Below are 16969 nucleotides of genomic sequence, written 5' to 3'. Positions count from 1 at the left end.
ACAAAGTACGCTTGTTTATATTCCATCAGGAAAACTATATTTAAATTCGATTATATATTTTTTTTTTAATGTACCGCTTTGTCAAGCCTTCTCGATTGCGGTGTTTACGAAACATTGATTGTTTGACTTTAAAATATAGATAAACAGAAGTACCTTAAAAATACTAGGTGAATTTCATACTGTAGTTAAATAGTATCAGTGGTCACTATAGCAGTTATAGTAATCGCGTTGCCTATTGGTTAGTTTTGACAATAAATCTTAATTAATATAAAATATCAATATTCGTTTGTAACACTAAAAAAAAAATTAAAAGGGCTACTGACATTATTCATTTGTTATATAAAAGCAATATTTCTTGGGCCATTTATATTTTAGCAGTATACTTAATCACACACATTTTGAAATCGTTTTATTTTTATTTTTACAGGATCTCAGGGTGATGTTCGTACCGTGGATTTTCGCCATGATCACAGCGACTTTTGTCGACGTTGCACATTCCGTGTACTTGTACGGGTTGGACACGGTATTTATAATATTATTATATTTATAGATTATCAACGCAATCATTCTATTCGATTTTAATTCTTATTATTATTAGCGCAAAATAAATAAATCCCGTTCCTATTTGAAACGTGCGAATTTATCGCTTGGTATTTGGTATTAATAAAAAAAAAAATAAGCACTAACATTTCCTTATACGCCCATACTCGATATTGAATTGAGCTCAACAAGCGCTCCGTGTACAGGGAATTTAATTTAATATATTTCAGTGCTATTCATCAGATGGTAATATTCATTTAGATTTAGTATTACAAAAACATCGACTACAATTATTAAACAGTAATTTGTTGTTATATGCGTTGTATTCACTACATAAATTAATTGAGTAGAACTGTATACTATAGTAAGTCAAATTTGGTTTTGTTCGTACATTACAAAATTAAAGGCCTCTAACTAAGCGTTTTAATTAATAATTATATTTTGGAAATCTTATTACGTTAGATATTTTATATTTTCCGTAAACGGATAACTAACTATGCAGTATCGTTACAAAATAATATAATTTTTTTTTTCATAAGTAATGAGAAAATAAGAATATATTAATTATTAAAACTAATATATATATATATATATATATTATTTGTAGGAATATCCGAGATACTTGTTAAAATTTAAAATTTATAATATCGCACGGCGCTTTGGGTATGCAAAATAATAGCATTCGGGACACGCGAAACAAAATAATAAAAATCGAATATTGCTCCTGACCAAAAAATATTTCGGCTAAACGGTGTTACTATTATACATCTGAACTTACTTATTCTGTAATAATTTCATTTATTCTTCATAGCAGTTATTATATTACTTTATACTATATACAATCGTAGTAGAAATTCTTTAAGTAAAAAATCAATATATATTAATAATAACCGTCAGAATTGAATAATTATTTGTTTGAACTTTGGCGATACTGCAAACACAATTTCAAAGAGGACCTTACACTATTATTTGTATTTTTTATACTTTCCTCACACTAAATGCCTCAAAGGTATCGACAACAAAACTTACATAATTAAAGTTTTATCAAACATGAGTCTTTTAGCTAATATTTATGTTAATTTTAATAAAAAATTTTTTTGTTAGTTTCTTAAACTTCACATAGAAATGTAAAAAGTTTTGCGCGATTTTTTTAAGTATATGTAGTGCAATTTTCCGAGAGCTTAGTACTAAGGACTAGTTTGTTTTTTAAATTATAAATCAATATATTTGCTATTGTATGAGTACATTACTTTATACATTTTATTAATAGTAAATAGGTTATTAATATAAATATAAAGTTTACTATATCGTGATAGATAATTGTTACTATCTATCCTATAAGTATTTTTTTATTAATTATAAATCCCCAAGTAAACTTGTATATTATATATAGTAATAACGTTTCCGTTTAGACCGGTCTTCCGGTTTCTATGGACAAACAATATTTTAAGTATATTTTTCAAATCCAATTTAATTATTGTGGAAAATAAGCAGTAATTTTGGTTGTCAACAAAAAAAAAACGGATATTTTTTTTGTCATAATGCTAAAGTTTCCTTTCGGCAACTGAAAATAATATAGTATTCATGAAAAATAAATTGATGTAGTTCTAGCGTTCTCCCCCGAGACGGTTGAGAGTACATCAGTGACCTATTGAGTTTTGACGCTCTAGGGGTTGTTTTAGATTTTAGTAAAAAGATAAAAACGATAAACCCTTTTTGGACCATTTTATTCCATCGCCCAGGGTACTTTTGCTTTTATGTCAGTATTACTTAAAACAGTGTTTCACCATTAACAGTTATCGCGAAATTGAATATGCAATAGCCTACAGCAAAAAGACCGTGCATAATTTCTGACGCGTTTTTAAATGAATTCCAGGATTTCTTGTAGCCGTCTTTAATAAAAAAATATGTATACACTGTTTTTTTTAAATATCATAATTAAAAAAAATCGACTGTTTATTATTTTTCGAATGCGTGAACGCGTTAACCCGTGCAAAGCAAATTTGAAAACTGTCGATGACTACAATTTGTCGAGTCACAATTTCCAAATTATTTTTTGGTAAATTAAAACATTTTCTCCGCGACACTGTAGCCGTATTTCGTTATTTTAATTATGTATAGTTTTATCAATTAAGGCGAGACGCGAGGAATTTAATTAAAATTTTACCGTCGCTGTTGAACAATTTTCGGCGGAGAACATTTTTGTTCGTTGTGTCGCGTTTCGTGCGGTTGGCGAAAATTGAAAAATAACAAATAGAAAGTTTCCACGGTAATACGATGTGTATCGAACAAAGGATATAAGCCTGCCGCGGCGGTGCTCTGTGGAAAAATATTATCGAAAAATCCGTAATCTCGTCGCGGACCGGTCTATAAATAATTAACTTAACCACTGTTGGGCACACGTGACCCGATCGCAGATTGAACCCTCCCCCCCCCCCAGGTATTACGGTGAAGGGTGGGTACAACGAGTGACGGTCACGCGGCACTCACGATAAGACGGACGGACCCTTTAAGAACGCTTATAACTTCGGCAATTAGTTTCCCACCGTCGGGTAATTGTTTTCCGGACAAACTTTTCACCGGCTTCGGATAAGCTGTCCGAGCGAAATTTGTTCGAGACGGCCAATTTTAGGCAGCTTGACCGTGCTTGCTTTATTTGTTTCGTACAGCCGGCCGACCGCGGTTATCAACACCCCGATACATGACACGTTGATCGATTTAAATAACAAATAACGGTCGTTTGCCCAAAGTTCTACCGCGTTCATATCCACGAGGTCGTGCAGCCCGGTCACGGCTCTTTGACGTTTAACAGTAGTACACAACAGCTGTACAATGTGCACCATATCACCGTACGATAGCACAAACTGTTTAATGGTATAGAAAAGTCGGTAAAAACACTTTGTTATTCTCGTTTTGCATGACAAAGAAGCGATTTTATGGTCAATTGGGTTTAACCCAGTGGTGACCCGAGCCTGGCCCGCTACGGCAAACCTATGTACTTGAAATCCATCTCTAATCCTTTAAGAAAAAATTCAAAATTCCCAGACTCGTGATACTATGAATAGTATGTGAATTTTACGTTAAATTCCCATCTTAACGCTTATTTTATTTTTATAGTATATTTCCTTTATTTTTTTTTACATAACTTAATCATTTTGTAAACACTAGACAAGGTTTTTTTACCTTGTCAAGATAATATATATTATTAAATTGGTTTTGCTGCACTACAATATTACGCATAAATAGAGATAATATATAGCATTTTTAACCGATATACTATGCAAACTTCTTATTTACTAATTCAAACTGAGCTATGAAACTTGATTGACGTTATGATGGCTGTGTTAGTCGTATACATTTAGCCAGGACTCAATCTTTGAAATACTTATTACTAGTACGGATTTTTCTCGTGTACAAAAAGGTCAGGTTTCTCTACTGTCCCCTATTACATCTTGACGCAGCTTTATTTTCCCCTTATATATTTATTTTTTCAAACTCATGTGCGAAATTCATATAAATGTAATGCGGCCCGTACATACAAAAACGTCTCTATGGTGTTTAAAATAGCCCTCCTCCCCCCCCGCCCGAAAAACAGGAAATACAATCATATTGTGAATTCAAGTACACTAACTCTTTTCTAATATTTTTTTTTCTTCACTTTTTTCATATAAATTGAATCGGTCTGCCAAGTGCTCTGTTTTCCTATTCTTCACTATTTCTTTATTAACTCCACACGTCCACGTGTATTAAACGACTTGTGGATGTGAACTTCCCAATTCTTCTTCGGTCTATCTATAGCTAGAGCTGGTTTTAAAACCCCTCGAACAACCATTTTAATCTCTTCATTGCTCGTTTTAGTATTTTATTTTCCTTCCTCCTTTCAACATGTCCAAATCACATGTTCTCTTATTTTTTCGGCCATTGTTATTCCCCTAAACATTCCTCCTATATACACATTGCGTATTCTGTCTAACCTAATCACTGCACACGTCCGTCTTAATTTTTCCATACCAGTTACTTTTGTTTTCCTTTTATTTATTTTTGTTCTTTGCTCAACACTCACTTCCATACAACATTGCTGGGCTTTTTATACAGTTTTATAATATTATAAGAATTATTTTTTTTTTTTTAAATACACGAATGAAGTACAATTCCTTTGGAAATAATATTATGATAAACCTATGCGTGGAAACGACTATATCTTTATATTATGTCGTTATTTAGTTATTAACATCAACCAAGTCGAGAAAAAATAAAAAAAAACCTATAATTTGTTGGAAAAAGTATTTAATTTATGGAAACTGCAGTTTTGAACGAGACAAACTTTTTTTTTTTTACCGCCGACCTGTTTCGTGGTAGTGGTGAAATTTTACCAGATAATGTTAATGGAGCTTTATCGGTTATCGCGGGGAAATGATCAAGACGTTATTATGGATACCGTTGACCATGTCGAGCGTGCATTGCGGCGATTGTCTTTTAAATCACATAACCGTTTACCGAAAAGACGAATCGACACGAGCAGAACCGTTATATAATTTATATGCGACGGCTGAGTCGTTCTTCCAATGATTGCCAGTGCCTACATATTTGTCTCGTCGATCTCTGTATGGCAAGCACGTCCGGAATTACAATACACCTAGATAAGGAAACAAATTCGTTTTATCCGTTTGCATTTCCAATATAACGGCCGCGTCGGTTGCGTGTTTTTTTTTTTATACGTATAACAAGAAAATGGAAATTTAAATTTTCAGTCAATTTGTGTGTCGATGATGTACGGGAGAAAAACCAACGGGATACAACAGCTACAATGGACGGGGAATAAAAAAAAGGCCTAAGCCGAACATTTTCAAATTTTTTTTTTTTTACTATTTTTTCCGCGAGCGCGTTCAAATGCCACCACCATTTGGCCGGGTTTGCAAATTTCGTGCCACGTGTAAACCATATCCAGTAATAACCATTGGAGTTTACTTTTATAAACCCACGATAACCAAAAGTTATTTCTTTGAAATTTACATCATTCCACCCTTGCCTCGAACACTACACAATATGTTGCTCTCCGAGGAGCTCCTCCCAGGTTGGTGGTGGCTTGATTTACTTAAAAAATAACATATTTCATACAACGGCAATAGCAGTTAATAACAATAATTAGGAAATCGACCAGTCAGATATGTTATATATCAATATGTTAGACTTACTGATATCAACAGTGGTGATTTGATCCTTTTGCCGGTCTTTGATTACAATCTAGTGTAAAAAAAATACATGAAAACGCCATCTGGGTCTGGACCGATCCTACTGTGTGTACTCGCATAGTTGTACATTACTATTTATTACTATTCCAAATGGCGCCCAAATTGCAAGATATTATTCCGCACATGTGTTTCTTTTATTTTATAATAGCACTGTTTACTTACTGAATTATTTAGGCTGTGAATGTTAAATCTTATGTTGGATAGAGGTATACCCGGGTATAAGCTTTCAACAGAGACATCGTTGGACGTCATAATAATATAATAATTGGTGGCTTTTGTTAGAAGAATATTATTATTAATGAAACATCTAACGCACCCATAAAAAAATCTCTCGCACGCTCGTTGCGTTCCGTCGCTTGGAATTTTATGATGTCTTTCATAATAAAATTATTATTGTTAATAAATCACAATAAAAAGTACACGACTCGTTGGCAGGGTTTATGGTTTTACAACAGCACGTGGAAGCTGCTTTACGAGATCTGAAAATAATTATAAAATATTATTATAGAACATCCGTTCGAATTTTGTTCCGTCAGTAATGATTCTAGCCGGTGCGGATGGGGCTGTATAAAGATATAATCGTTCGGGTTTTGAGATGTGTGGAAATTTTTATAGATTTTTATATTATTATTATAGTACCTATATATCCGCGTTCACGGTTCATGTGGATATGTCTGTAATTATTATTTATTGGAGATATCATAAAAACACCCACAACGACTTCAACACGTTCATATCGATATCCACGAAGAACAATATGTTTAGCAAGAAAATCATAGGGTAGCTTTTATTCAGAGTTCATAAAAAAATATTTACATAATGTATCACACAAATGTTTTGAAAGTTTCATATTCTAAATGAGCTACCAAATAACCCGATTGTAAAATTTGCAAACCTGTTCAAACCTTTCTAGTAAATATTTAAACACACACACACATACTCTAAAAACAATAAAACATCTACAATAGTAAGTCTTATTTATAAATCTAATATAAAATGATTTCCACATCCAAGTTGTTATAGTAGACGTATTTATCAACAACCATCAAATAGTTTTATTATAAAAAATATTTTGACAACACAATACATATATTTATTATTTAACAAATGTTATTGTATGGTGTTTGCAAATAACCATTTAAAACAAACAACAATTTATAAAACCGTTTGACAGAAAAGAATCTTTTTTTTTATGACGTACCTATTGTTTGTCAATTGACGGAGTGGCATGAGAAGTCCATTAAAGTCATTTCTATTTGACGCAAAAGAAGTGTTATTAGAATAAAAAAAAACAAATAATAAATGTTTCTATATAGTATAATATACAGACGATGAAAATATTGTAACGGTTTAAGAAAACCAAAGGCGTAGACTTTTAGAGGGGAACAATCGCTTTTTTCCATTGTGTATGAAATTATGTAACTGCGCGGTCGACGGCAATGAATGTTGTTTACAGTGAATTACTTGAGTGTAACTTTTGTTTGGTCGAGTCGCAATATGATAATGAACAATAATATTGCTGGTGTACTCCATTCGAATCGGTATTTGTTTGGTCTACTCATAATGTATAGACCGTCTTTTTTTTTAATATGATCTAATAAATATTAACAGTACACAATTCCACACTAACGGTGTTAGTGTATTTTAAATTCGTACCTCTATAACTCTAATGGGTGTAGTACGATCCATTTTTGTTTACAGCCCTATTGGACAAAGTATACAGTAACTTACAACAACCGAATTGACCTGTTTAGTCGAAGCGACAAATCAATATGACAATAATATTATAAACTCACGCGCTTTTTCATCGAATACAATATGTTTTATACAAGATACTCTAAAAGAGTTTCGAGAAAATCTAATTTGATATTATGGTTGATTATTATGGTATATAATATATACGAGTATATATATATGGTTGACTACACCTTATAGATTATGTATGTATTCAAAGTGGTACAGCGATGACACTAAAGTCAAACCCAAAAATAATTTTACGAAAATCCTATATATTCCTAGTAGTTTACGTTGTATATGTAAAATTTAAATATAATAGAAATGTCTAAAATAACTATATTGTTAAAAAAAAATTATAAATTAATATCGTATTGTTCTAATTATTTTTTGTTATAGTAAAAACATAGTATACATTAAATAGAATTCTCTACATTTACATAGATATATTACACAATGAATTTAAAAAAAAAATTAGGAGGTGGTTTTATTAAAAAATATAAATGGCAATTTACTATTATTTTTAGACAAGTATGTATGTTTTGAATAAGTAAGAGAATGATCATATAACCACTAGTCTACTCCCATATCAACAGTTTACCGTATGAATACTAAATGTTTTTATTAAATATGTTGCAGGTTGAATTTAATCCACCAACAGCAATTTTATACACCGTTGACTTTTTCCTATTAATGTTAAACGTGAGTATATTATTATGTAATTTAAAATAGTGTTATCATTCTTTTTTCTTAACATTTTGTTGTTTATTTATAATTAAAAGTGTACAACATTTAAAAAGGGCCAATAACAATAATAAAGAGATGTAATTAAAAAAAAAAAAATTACTATACTTACTTATTGTTATAAATGTAAAATAAACAAACTAAGCAGGATGACATTTTTGATTACAACTTTATAATCAATTATACAAGAAATACAAATATAACAAAAAGAGATAAAAACATATTTTCAACTTAAATTTTATCTGAACACTAAGGATATTGTTTTTTTTATTTCCGTTGTCTTGAATAAGAATTAATTAATATGTATATGTATATATTGAAAGTATATACAATATTCTCGAGTTTTCAAATATTTGCTAAAAATTTCAATTGTTTTTAAAAAAAGTACATTTATATACATTTGAGGAGTAAAGCACTTTAATTTGAGAAAGCATCTTCCGGCAATGAAGAGCTTCAACTTAATTTAAGTAATACAGTGTATTGGGCTTAGGGCCAACAATTGTAAGCCAAATTACAACACAAATTATTACAAAGTTTAACTAGATTCTTTTTTCTCGATACCATCGATTTTACTTAGTAATCATATAATGTTTCAACAATAGGATAACAAGACCTTACTATAAATAGATGTCCTGACTATGACTTACAAATATTCCAAATTCTATTGGTATCATACTATCAAAATAGGATTATTGTAAAACTATTTGGCCTTGCAGTATTTCTCAATACTAAGCTATACACATACTCTAGAATTTATACTTTTGTACATTTCACGAGAGTTAGTTTATAATTTAGATTCCAATTTTCTTTTTCTTCAATACATTTTCGTAAGCTGAACACATTTATGAATATGTATATAGCATGCAAAATATCCTAAATATCCAAATATTAGCATAACGTATCGTATAAGGCCACGTGGCGGTACCTCTTTAACAAATATATTAATTCCAACTTAACGAATTTGATACCTATGTTAATTAAGTTAAATCGTTTTAAAACTCAACGGAAGAACTCTTATAAGAAAAATATATTTGTACTTGGTAGTCGGGACGAGTTGGGCACGACTTTATTCGCATATATATTAATATATATATATATATTAACACAACCGTGCGTAATAAGTTTTGGTTTAAACTTAAATTACATACACAAACAAAAATAAATGGGGGTGTTTCTGAAATGCATTCCAATACAAGATCGAGTCTCCAACGTTTAATCTTACAATAGTAAAATATTACAAAAAAAAAACAAACGATTTTTACATAATTTATTAAATACCGATTTTTTTTTTTTTTGAAAATAATAATAGTGATAATAATAATAATAGTCTCAGTGCTTTGACAAACTATCGTCTTGGACAAAATAAATCATTATTATAAGCGTGTTCTCAAATTGCATATGCCCCGGAGCTTTTGTTCATCATAGGCTCACGAGGATTTTAGTTTACAAAAGACCATGAAGCAAAAACGTCGATTGATATTGTCATCGGTGGCATTATAATGTTGTTATTTATTTCGAGTTTGAGTATAACGTCAGATCGATAGAGTAAACTCAATTACGGTGTTGGAGAGTTTTTTCCACGCATTGAACTATAAGTACATAAGTAAGAGGGAGACGTTATTACTATTGTTATTTATTTTTTTAGAGTACCGACGACCCAACGAAAATTAATTTAGAAGTAGTTGAGTTGTCGACCTCCACTTGACCGCTTCTTCGAAATAAATAATTATTATTATTATTGTAATATTCAAGAGAGGCGAACGCAGGTATATTTTTTACAAAGCTGCCAAAGATCTCGAATAGCAGGTGTTTTTAATTTTTTTATTACCGTCGAGTTTATCGAATACTTATTATACGTGTAAACATTACACAAACATAAACAGGAGGAATGCTAGCGGGTATTCTTCCCTCGGTCCCATGATGGTTTATTTTGTTTTTGATGAATGTAACTTTATAAGTGTAAATCTGTGTTTAGACCTCTACCATGAGTCTAACAGCGTAAATATACATTTTTGAGAAGAAAAAAATGATACCAATAAACGTATTAGTTAAAATATTCACTTCATATGGTGTAAAAAAATTAGACTTCCGTGACAAGAATGAACAGGAATGAAAGTTTTTGAAAAAAATATCACGAGGACTTAAAAACTCTTCTGCCAAAAATTACAAAAAGTGAAATTAGCTATAAATTAAATACTAAAAACAGGTGTGTATACATAAATCCATAAAGAAAAAAAAAACGTATAAAATTAAAATTATTAAAAAATCACTAAACTATTTACCACTAAAAAAATATTTTCACGATATTTTGAAACAATCATTTTATACTTATCCGTCAAATATATAATGCAATATTTATCATTATAACTATTTAAAAAATGGCCCATTGTGTTGTTTGGTAGGTATAGGCATTGTGTAAAATAATGAAATCATTAGGTTTGGTGATTGACACTTGCTTAAATTGTCAACACCCCTCCCCTCCCATTAAAACCTTAGATCCCACCCAGCTATATATATTATACTACTATAAGGATACTCGTAGATTATGTTACACTTTGATTACATGGTCACTTACAGTCGCGTCCAATAAAACATTCAATAAAAAATAAACTAAACACATAATAGATTACTATATTAAATGTAGTTGGCTAATAAAAATTCCATTTATTTTGCGAAATTTTAACCGTATGAAATGTAATGTTTGTGTTTTTCTTAGTATAAAGTTTTATTTTGCTGATTTTATTGCCAACTGAATATTAATGTACTTGCGCACAGCGTTTTCGGTCAATAGCCCATTTGTAATATTTGACCTCGATTATAAAAGGTATAGATGAAAATTTTTTAAATAATAACTATAATCTTTCTTTTTGTGTATGCGATTAATTTAGCATTAATTAGTTGAGTTGTCTTATTTGGACATATTTTTACCAGGAAACACGATGTCATGTGCCAATAACCTTACTAGAAAAATACACCGGAATATATTTACATTTATTTAACTAAAAAATATGGGGAAAAATCATGTTTATTTAAAGTTTACCGAATGTACATGTTAAATTATATTCGAATAATTATGACCGTTTTTTTAATTTGTTTTCATGACATGACAGTTTATCATGTTTAACGGCAAAAAGTAGTTTCAGATACCGGTAACCTTCATTTACATACGTATTGATACAAATGGTTGTTACAGCAAAATTACATTAGTTATATTAAAATATTACACATGTTTTGTTTTTTGCTATTTAGTTTTAAAATAATAAATAACGCTGTAAAGTACATTTCTATATACTTATAGCAGCTTTGTATGGCATATGATACTCTAGAAATGACTACTATATTGTGGGATAATTAATTACTAGAACATAACCGATCATTAATTACCTCAGTGTCATATTAGAGACAAGCATAGTACGAAATAGAACATACACCTGAGTAGGTACCATACCGATAGGGTTAATGGCTTCTTCAAACTGTCTGTTTCGCGTCTTTTTGTCTCGCAATTCAAGTCTCGTCTCGTCCATTTAGTTACAATGTCCATGCTTTGTGGTCTTATAGTATCATCTATTTGGACATTATTGATGTTGACCTCTATTACAGCTAATGATGCGACACAACGTTGCTCAAAACTTTTTACGTTTGCAGGTTATCACAAATAAATGTATACATAATACAGTTTTTTTTTAAATAGTATAACAAATTACAAATAACATTTAACATAATAATGATTATAATAAATGTAGCTTCTAAAATAAATTTTAATGGCTGTGTAATTTTTTTCTACTAAAAAAAAAATATATCTTCATGTTATCGCAACTATCTTCTTTTGGAATCTAATTAATTGCCCTTTTTTTATAATAAACAAACTCATTGACATAACTTTAATTCTTCACATTATTTACTTTTATACCTAGTTGATTAATAATGAAATTTCGTTTAACTATTTTTTTTACAGATTTATTCAGTTCTCTGTGTTATATCGCAATATCAAGAATTGATGGCCGGAAGAGGTACCGCTTATTTTGAACAAACCCTAAAAGTAAGTTTTCAAAACTCATTAACAAATCACCAAACTAAGATTTTGGCCAAAGGGAACTTCTGGGCTCTCGTTATGTTTTGTATAAATATTTATTTATTATGACAAATACATTATGCAAAACACTGGATTATACAAACCTCTTTATTAAGTTATTTATTTTTTGTTTGTACAAAATAACACAATGAATGCTCTTGAAAGCTGAACTTTCAGTTCATGCATAATATAATTTATATTTTACCCGATTATGACGGTATTACGTAATGTTTTTACTTGGTTGTAAAATAAATAAATTAAAATTGTATTGCATAATTACACTTCTATGTCAACTCTTATCTTGTTAGTATTATAACATTTTTGATCGGAACCGTAACGATTCCATTTTTGGTTACTCTTATTTATTTTGAATGCAGTTAAGACTATGCTTGTAATTAATATTGATTTTACTTCAAGCAGGTAGCGTCGGTGAGGTACACGTGTCAGCCGACTGGCACGAGTTGTCTGAGCTCCAGGAGACCGGGCACTTTACCAGTTTCCCCTACACAAAGTCCCACGAAAACTACAGGAACGACGATCGGATCCTCGTCAGCTGGATCCCGCAGGGGATCTAGAAAACATGTACAGTTCCCCGACCTAGACGGCCCCAGCCTGAAATCTAGTGACTTGTTGCACGCCAACTGGAAACAAGGCATGTCTACGCCCTCCGAAATGTCTATCACGCCAGGTAGTTAATAATTATATTATACTAAAAACTGATTATAAAGTATTGAACCCTTAAAAATGTCGATATTGATCATACTTCCCCTAAACAAGAGTAATCAGCCAGAAATAACAATCAGTTTAACGTTTTATTTGAAAAAAAAAACTATAGTCTATAAAAAGACTAATGGTATTGCACAATAATAATATACATTACGGTGTACAATAGGTATTTAAAACATTTTTTTCTGACTGAATATTTTACAAAACCATTAAACAACACCGTTTTTAATTATATTATAATCGGAAAAAATAATATTATTGTCTAGAGACTAAATAGTGTAGGTACCGTATAATGGATATGAAACAGACATTTTAGGACATTCTCCCATATAAAAATATATAATTACATTACCTAAGCGAGAGCTGATATTTAGGACGTTTTGTCACGATATGAAAAATATGTAAGCCAATTAAAAGACAACGTTTCATTCACATTTAGAACATTATTTAAAAAAACTTCTGTTCCATAATTATATAGTCTAAAATTATTAATCTAGACGCAGGAAATGTATAGAAACTTTAACATCACTACCCTTTTGAAAAAAGTAAAATATATTGAAAGTAATATTTTGTTTATAAATGATATCATATGGACAATAAGGATTAAAAAATATGTATAGCGAATGGGGATTTATGGAAAGAGAGGATTTGACATGCAAAAAGAAAAAAGAAGAGATACAAAAATATAGCCGGATAACTAAACTAGCATAATATACTACAAATTACTACGCATAATAAAAAGTGGCATTTAATAAAAAAAATCAAATTTGGTGTTTTAAGAAGAATCGTTTGCAAGCAAAAGGTCACTATTGGCCTGTAGCACTTAGGAATACCTATTCCTAGTAGTACTGTCAGAATTTAACTATTTTGCATAGGTAACATTTAATTCATATTCGTGCGGTTATTAATGAAGACGATCTAATATTATTTATTATTATGTGAAACGATTTGTTTCTCTTAAATTAATAGACACACACACAATTCGATTTCTAGCAAAAATATTTTATGTTCAATTGACAGTATAATTTAAAGGTCAGCTACAATACTGATTTTAGGTTATATAATATATTTAAAATCGTTTCGGAAAACATTTCAAGGAATATGAAAGATAATATAAAAGATTTTTTAAACCTTAAGACCAGAACATTTTTCTTTACACTTTTAAAGGTTTTAGTTTTATACATATGAATTTGTACATTTGTACGGTTTATACATTATGTTTTTGGCAGTATGCTCTCCAGCCGCCTACTCCTTTCTTATTTTATTACAAGTTTGTATCAGTTTTCTTTTTTTATTAAAATGAAGGCTTCCGCCATTTCTTATAAGGCGTACGTGTAAAAACAAACCGTAAAATAATGAATACATTTCCAGAACCCAAAACATTTATTTGTATGATAAATACAATAAAAATAAAATTAAATAACATTTTTGTTTGATGGAAAAATTTCCCTTCGGACGTACAATTTGTAACAGTAACTGCTGTTACTCGAAGGACACAGGATTTGAAACACTGAAAGATAGAGAGATGGTGATCAACTTAAAGTGTTCAATTTCTTTTATTATGCATTAAGGGAATATAAAAGCTAATAGACATCTGATTCAAAATAAGATATTGTGTATACTTAGGATAAAACAAATTTCGTTTTATAAGAAAGTCAAAAACCCGCTTACTTTAATAATTTTCTACGGTCAACTGAGCATATTTATTTTACCATGATCCTGTATAATTGGTAACCAAATAAGATTTTACGCACATCAGTACATGTTACTAACAATATATTTAATTACAGCTTGAAATTTAAATATTCAGTAATTATATTATGTACGTTGATGACACTATCTATGCAATAGCTATACTAGTCTATAGTCTATATTAATACTAGTTTTTATTTATATATTATTATTGTGTTTACATAATATATTTATAACACATTTATAAGTGCATACATCATAATATATATTTATATTTCTTTCAGATTCTACGATTCAATTATGTGACAACAGAACGGATGATTCAATAAATGCTGAAGTGATAAATATAACCACACAAAAATATCCAAAAACTTTTATAACTAACCTGTAAACTTGTAATATTATTTTGATGGAATGTAGGAGGTTTTTTTCCCACAATATTGATTGTTATATTTGTGTCGCACAATATATATATATATATATAATATACATATGATTTATTATTTTGTTTAGTAACAATAAAATATGTTATTATTGAACCATATCTTGTTTATTTGTATTGGTGTTTTTTTTACTGCAATTTAAAAATATTAGTATTTTTTCTGTGCTTCGTGGCAATTTAATCAATATATTTTTAAGTATGATACACAGCGAATTAGAGTTAACCGGTTAGAAAGTGGTGTACACGAATAGTATTATTTATTATACAAAATAACGCAAATTTGAGTTTTTAAAACTCAAGAAAATCCAAGTTCTGAGTCCCCACAAATCATAATATATCACCTATTTTATTATTCTACTTGCACCGGGTCCTGGCACTTTTACATATCCTTCTCATTTTCTCAATTTCCCAAGCCGATTTCACTTCAGCTTTCCACTTTGTCATCTCGATCCGACCTTCGTTTCAATCAGTCATTATTCATGGTTTTATACTTATATTCATCCTCTTCATAACCGTCCGAGTCATGTCAATCTGTTATTTTTCACATCATACCAATTATAGATAAAATAAGTTATTCGCTAAGCACAATAATTACTTACTCTTTATTTTAAAACGAGTTCTGGTCATTCCAGGTTCCTGGTAATTTTCAGGCATTGCTATAACTTTAGGTTTACCTACTATGTTTGATGTCATTGCATTGTCGCCCGATCCCCACAACGTTCTTATAATATTACTTTATAAACTACACAATAAACAGTCATGTAAAACTTTCTGTTTAACCCGAATACAACGTATTTAATATTTATGATTGACGTATTAAAATAATATGCATCTTCAACATTATTGTTGAACAATTCTTCTGAATTGACTTCTTAAAGACAAGACTTCTTAAACAATTATTTGTTTAAGAAGTCTTGTGTTATTTATGCATTATTAAAATGCTTGATTATAAAATATAAATCGTAATGGCTCTTAGAGACTTTAGTTTTCACACACAAACGTTTGCCGGCTAAAGCTAAAAAATGACCCAACATAATATGCAAAAAGCATCATATGATATACACCACAATTACATATGTTGTCTAAAAAATAATTTTAATCAGTATTCCTTCCAGCTATTGGAGTTCCATCACTGGATGGTTTCTTCAAAAAGGTGATACACTGCTAACTGTACATATTAACCATACCATATTATGCTCATTGTACGAATATTGTAGTGTACAGATTGTATATTTTTCTAATAAATCAAAAAATCAGTATTCCACACTACGAGACACTTTATTCCATAATGTTCAATGTAAAACTTATTAAGATTTTATATTAAAAAATTACCTTGATTATCGTTTCACATACTTTTCGTCAGTTTTTGGTGTCTAATGATAATTCTAAATAATGAGTAAAATTGCGTGTTCATATTTTAATATAATAACACTTCTAATGGAGAGTATTTTTTTAATTTAAAATTAAGCCAAATCGTATATAAATCAGTCGTTTGGGGTGTCTGCTTACCTTATAATTTGTAACAATATTGCACAAAATACAAAATTGTAATCTTATACGTGCATTGATCCCATTTCACACAAAAAACATGAGTTCTACCCGTCTACCTGATGTCTTTTTTTTTACACAGTTTTATGTCTTACTAGTATTATATTACATTAGCATTATCTGGACCCACGGTAGTTTTTAACCACTAGGTCGGTTTTTTTCATAAAGCAAGTCTAAAAGAGAAATCTTACGTAAAAGTGATTTTTAAGGACAAACATT

General features: G+C 30.0%; 1 protein-coding gene across 2 annotated transcripts in view; it reads left to right on the top strand.

The window, feature by feature from the left end:
* LOC126832833 (uncharacterized) overlaps positions 1-15218 on the top strand; it is a 63571-nt gene extending 48353 nt beyond the window's left edge. Inside the window, exons 5-9 of one of the 2 annotated variants that reach the window (XM_050563828.1) lie at positions 428-523; positions 8166-8228; positions 12226-12309; positions 12763-13030; positions 15045-15218. In XM_050563828.1, coding sequence (XP_050419785.1) covers positions 428-523; positions 8166-8228; positions 12226-12309; positions 12763-13030; positions 15045-15151 — 618 coding nt within the window. In that variant the 3' untranslated portion in view covers positions 15152-15218. Of the gene's footprint in view, positions 1-427; positions 524-8165; positions 8229-12225; positions 12310-12759; positions 13031-15044 lie in introns of both variants that reach the window. The other variant, XM_050563827.1, reaches the window with a different exon arrangement.
* The last annotated feature ends 1751 nt before the right edge of the window (positions 15219-16969 follow it).

Source organism: Adelges cooleyi, unplaced genomic scaffold (assembly GCF_023614345.1).
Source record: "Adelges cooleyi isolate 19-005CV unplaced genomic scaffold, UGA_ACOO_1.1 ACOO_flye_CR_arks_rails_tigmint_CR_PRNA_167, whole genome shotgun sequence".
Classification (NCBI taxonomy): Eukaryota; Metazoa; Arthropoda; class Insecta; order Hemiptera; family Adelgidae; genus Adelges; species Adelges cooleyi.
This window is presented reverse-complemented; position numbering and strand designations above follow the sequence as displayed.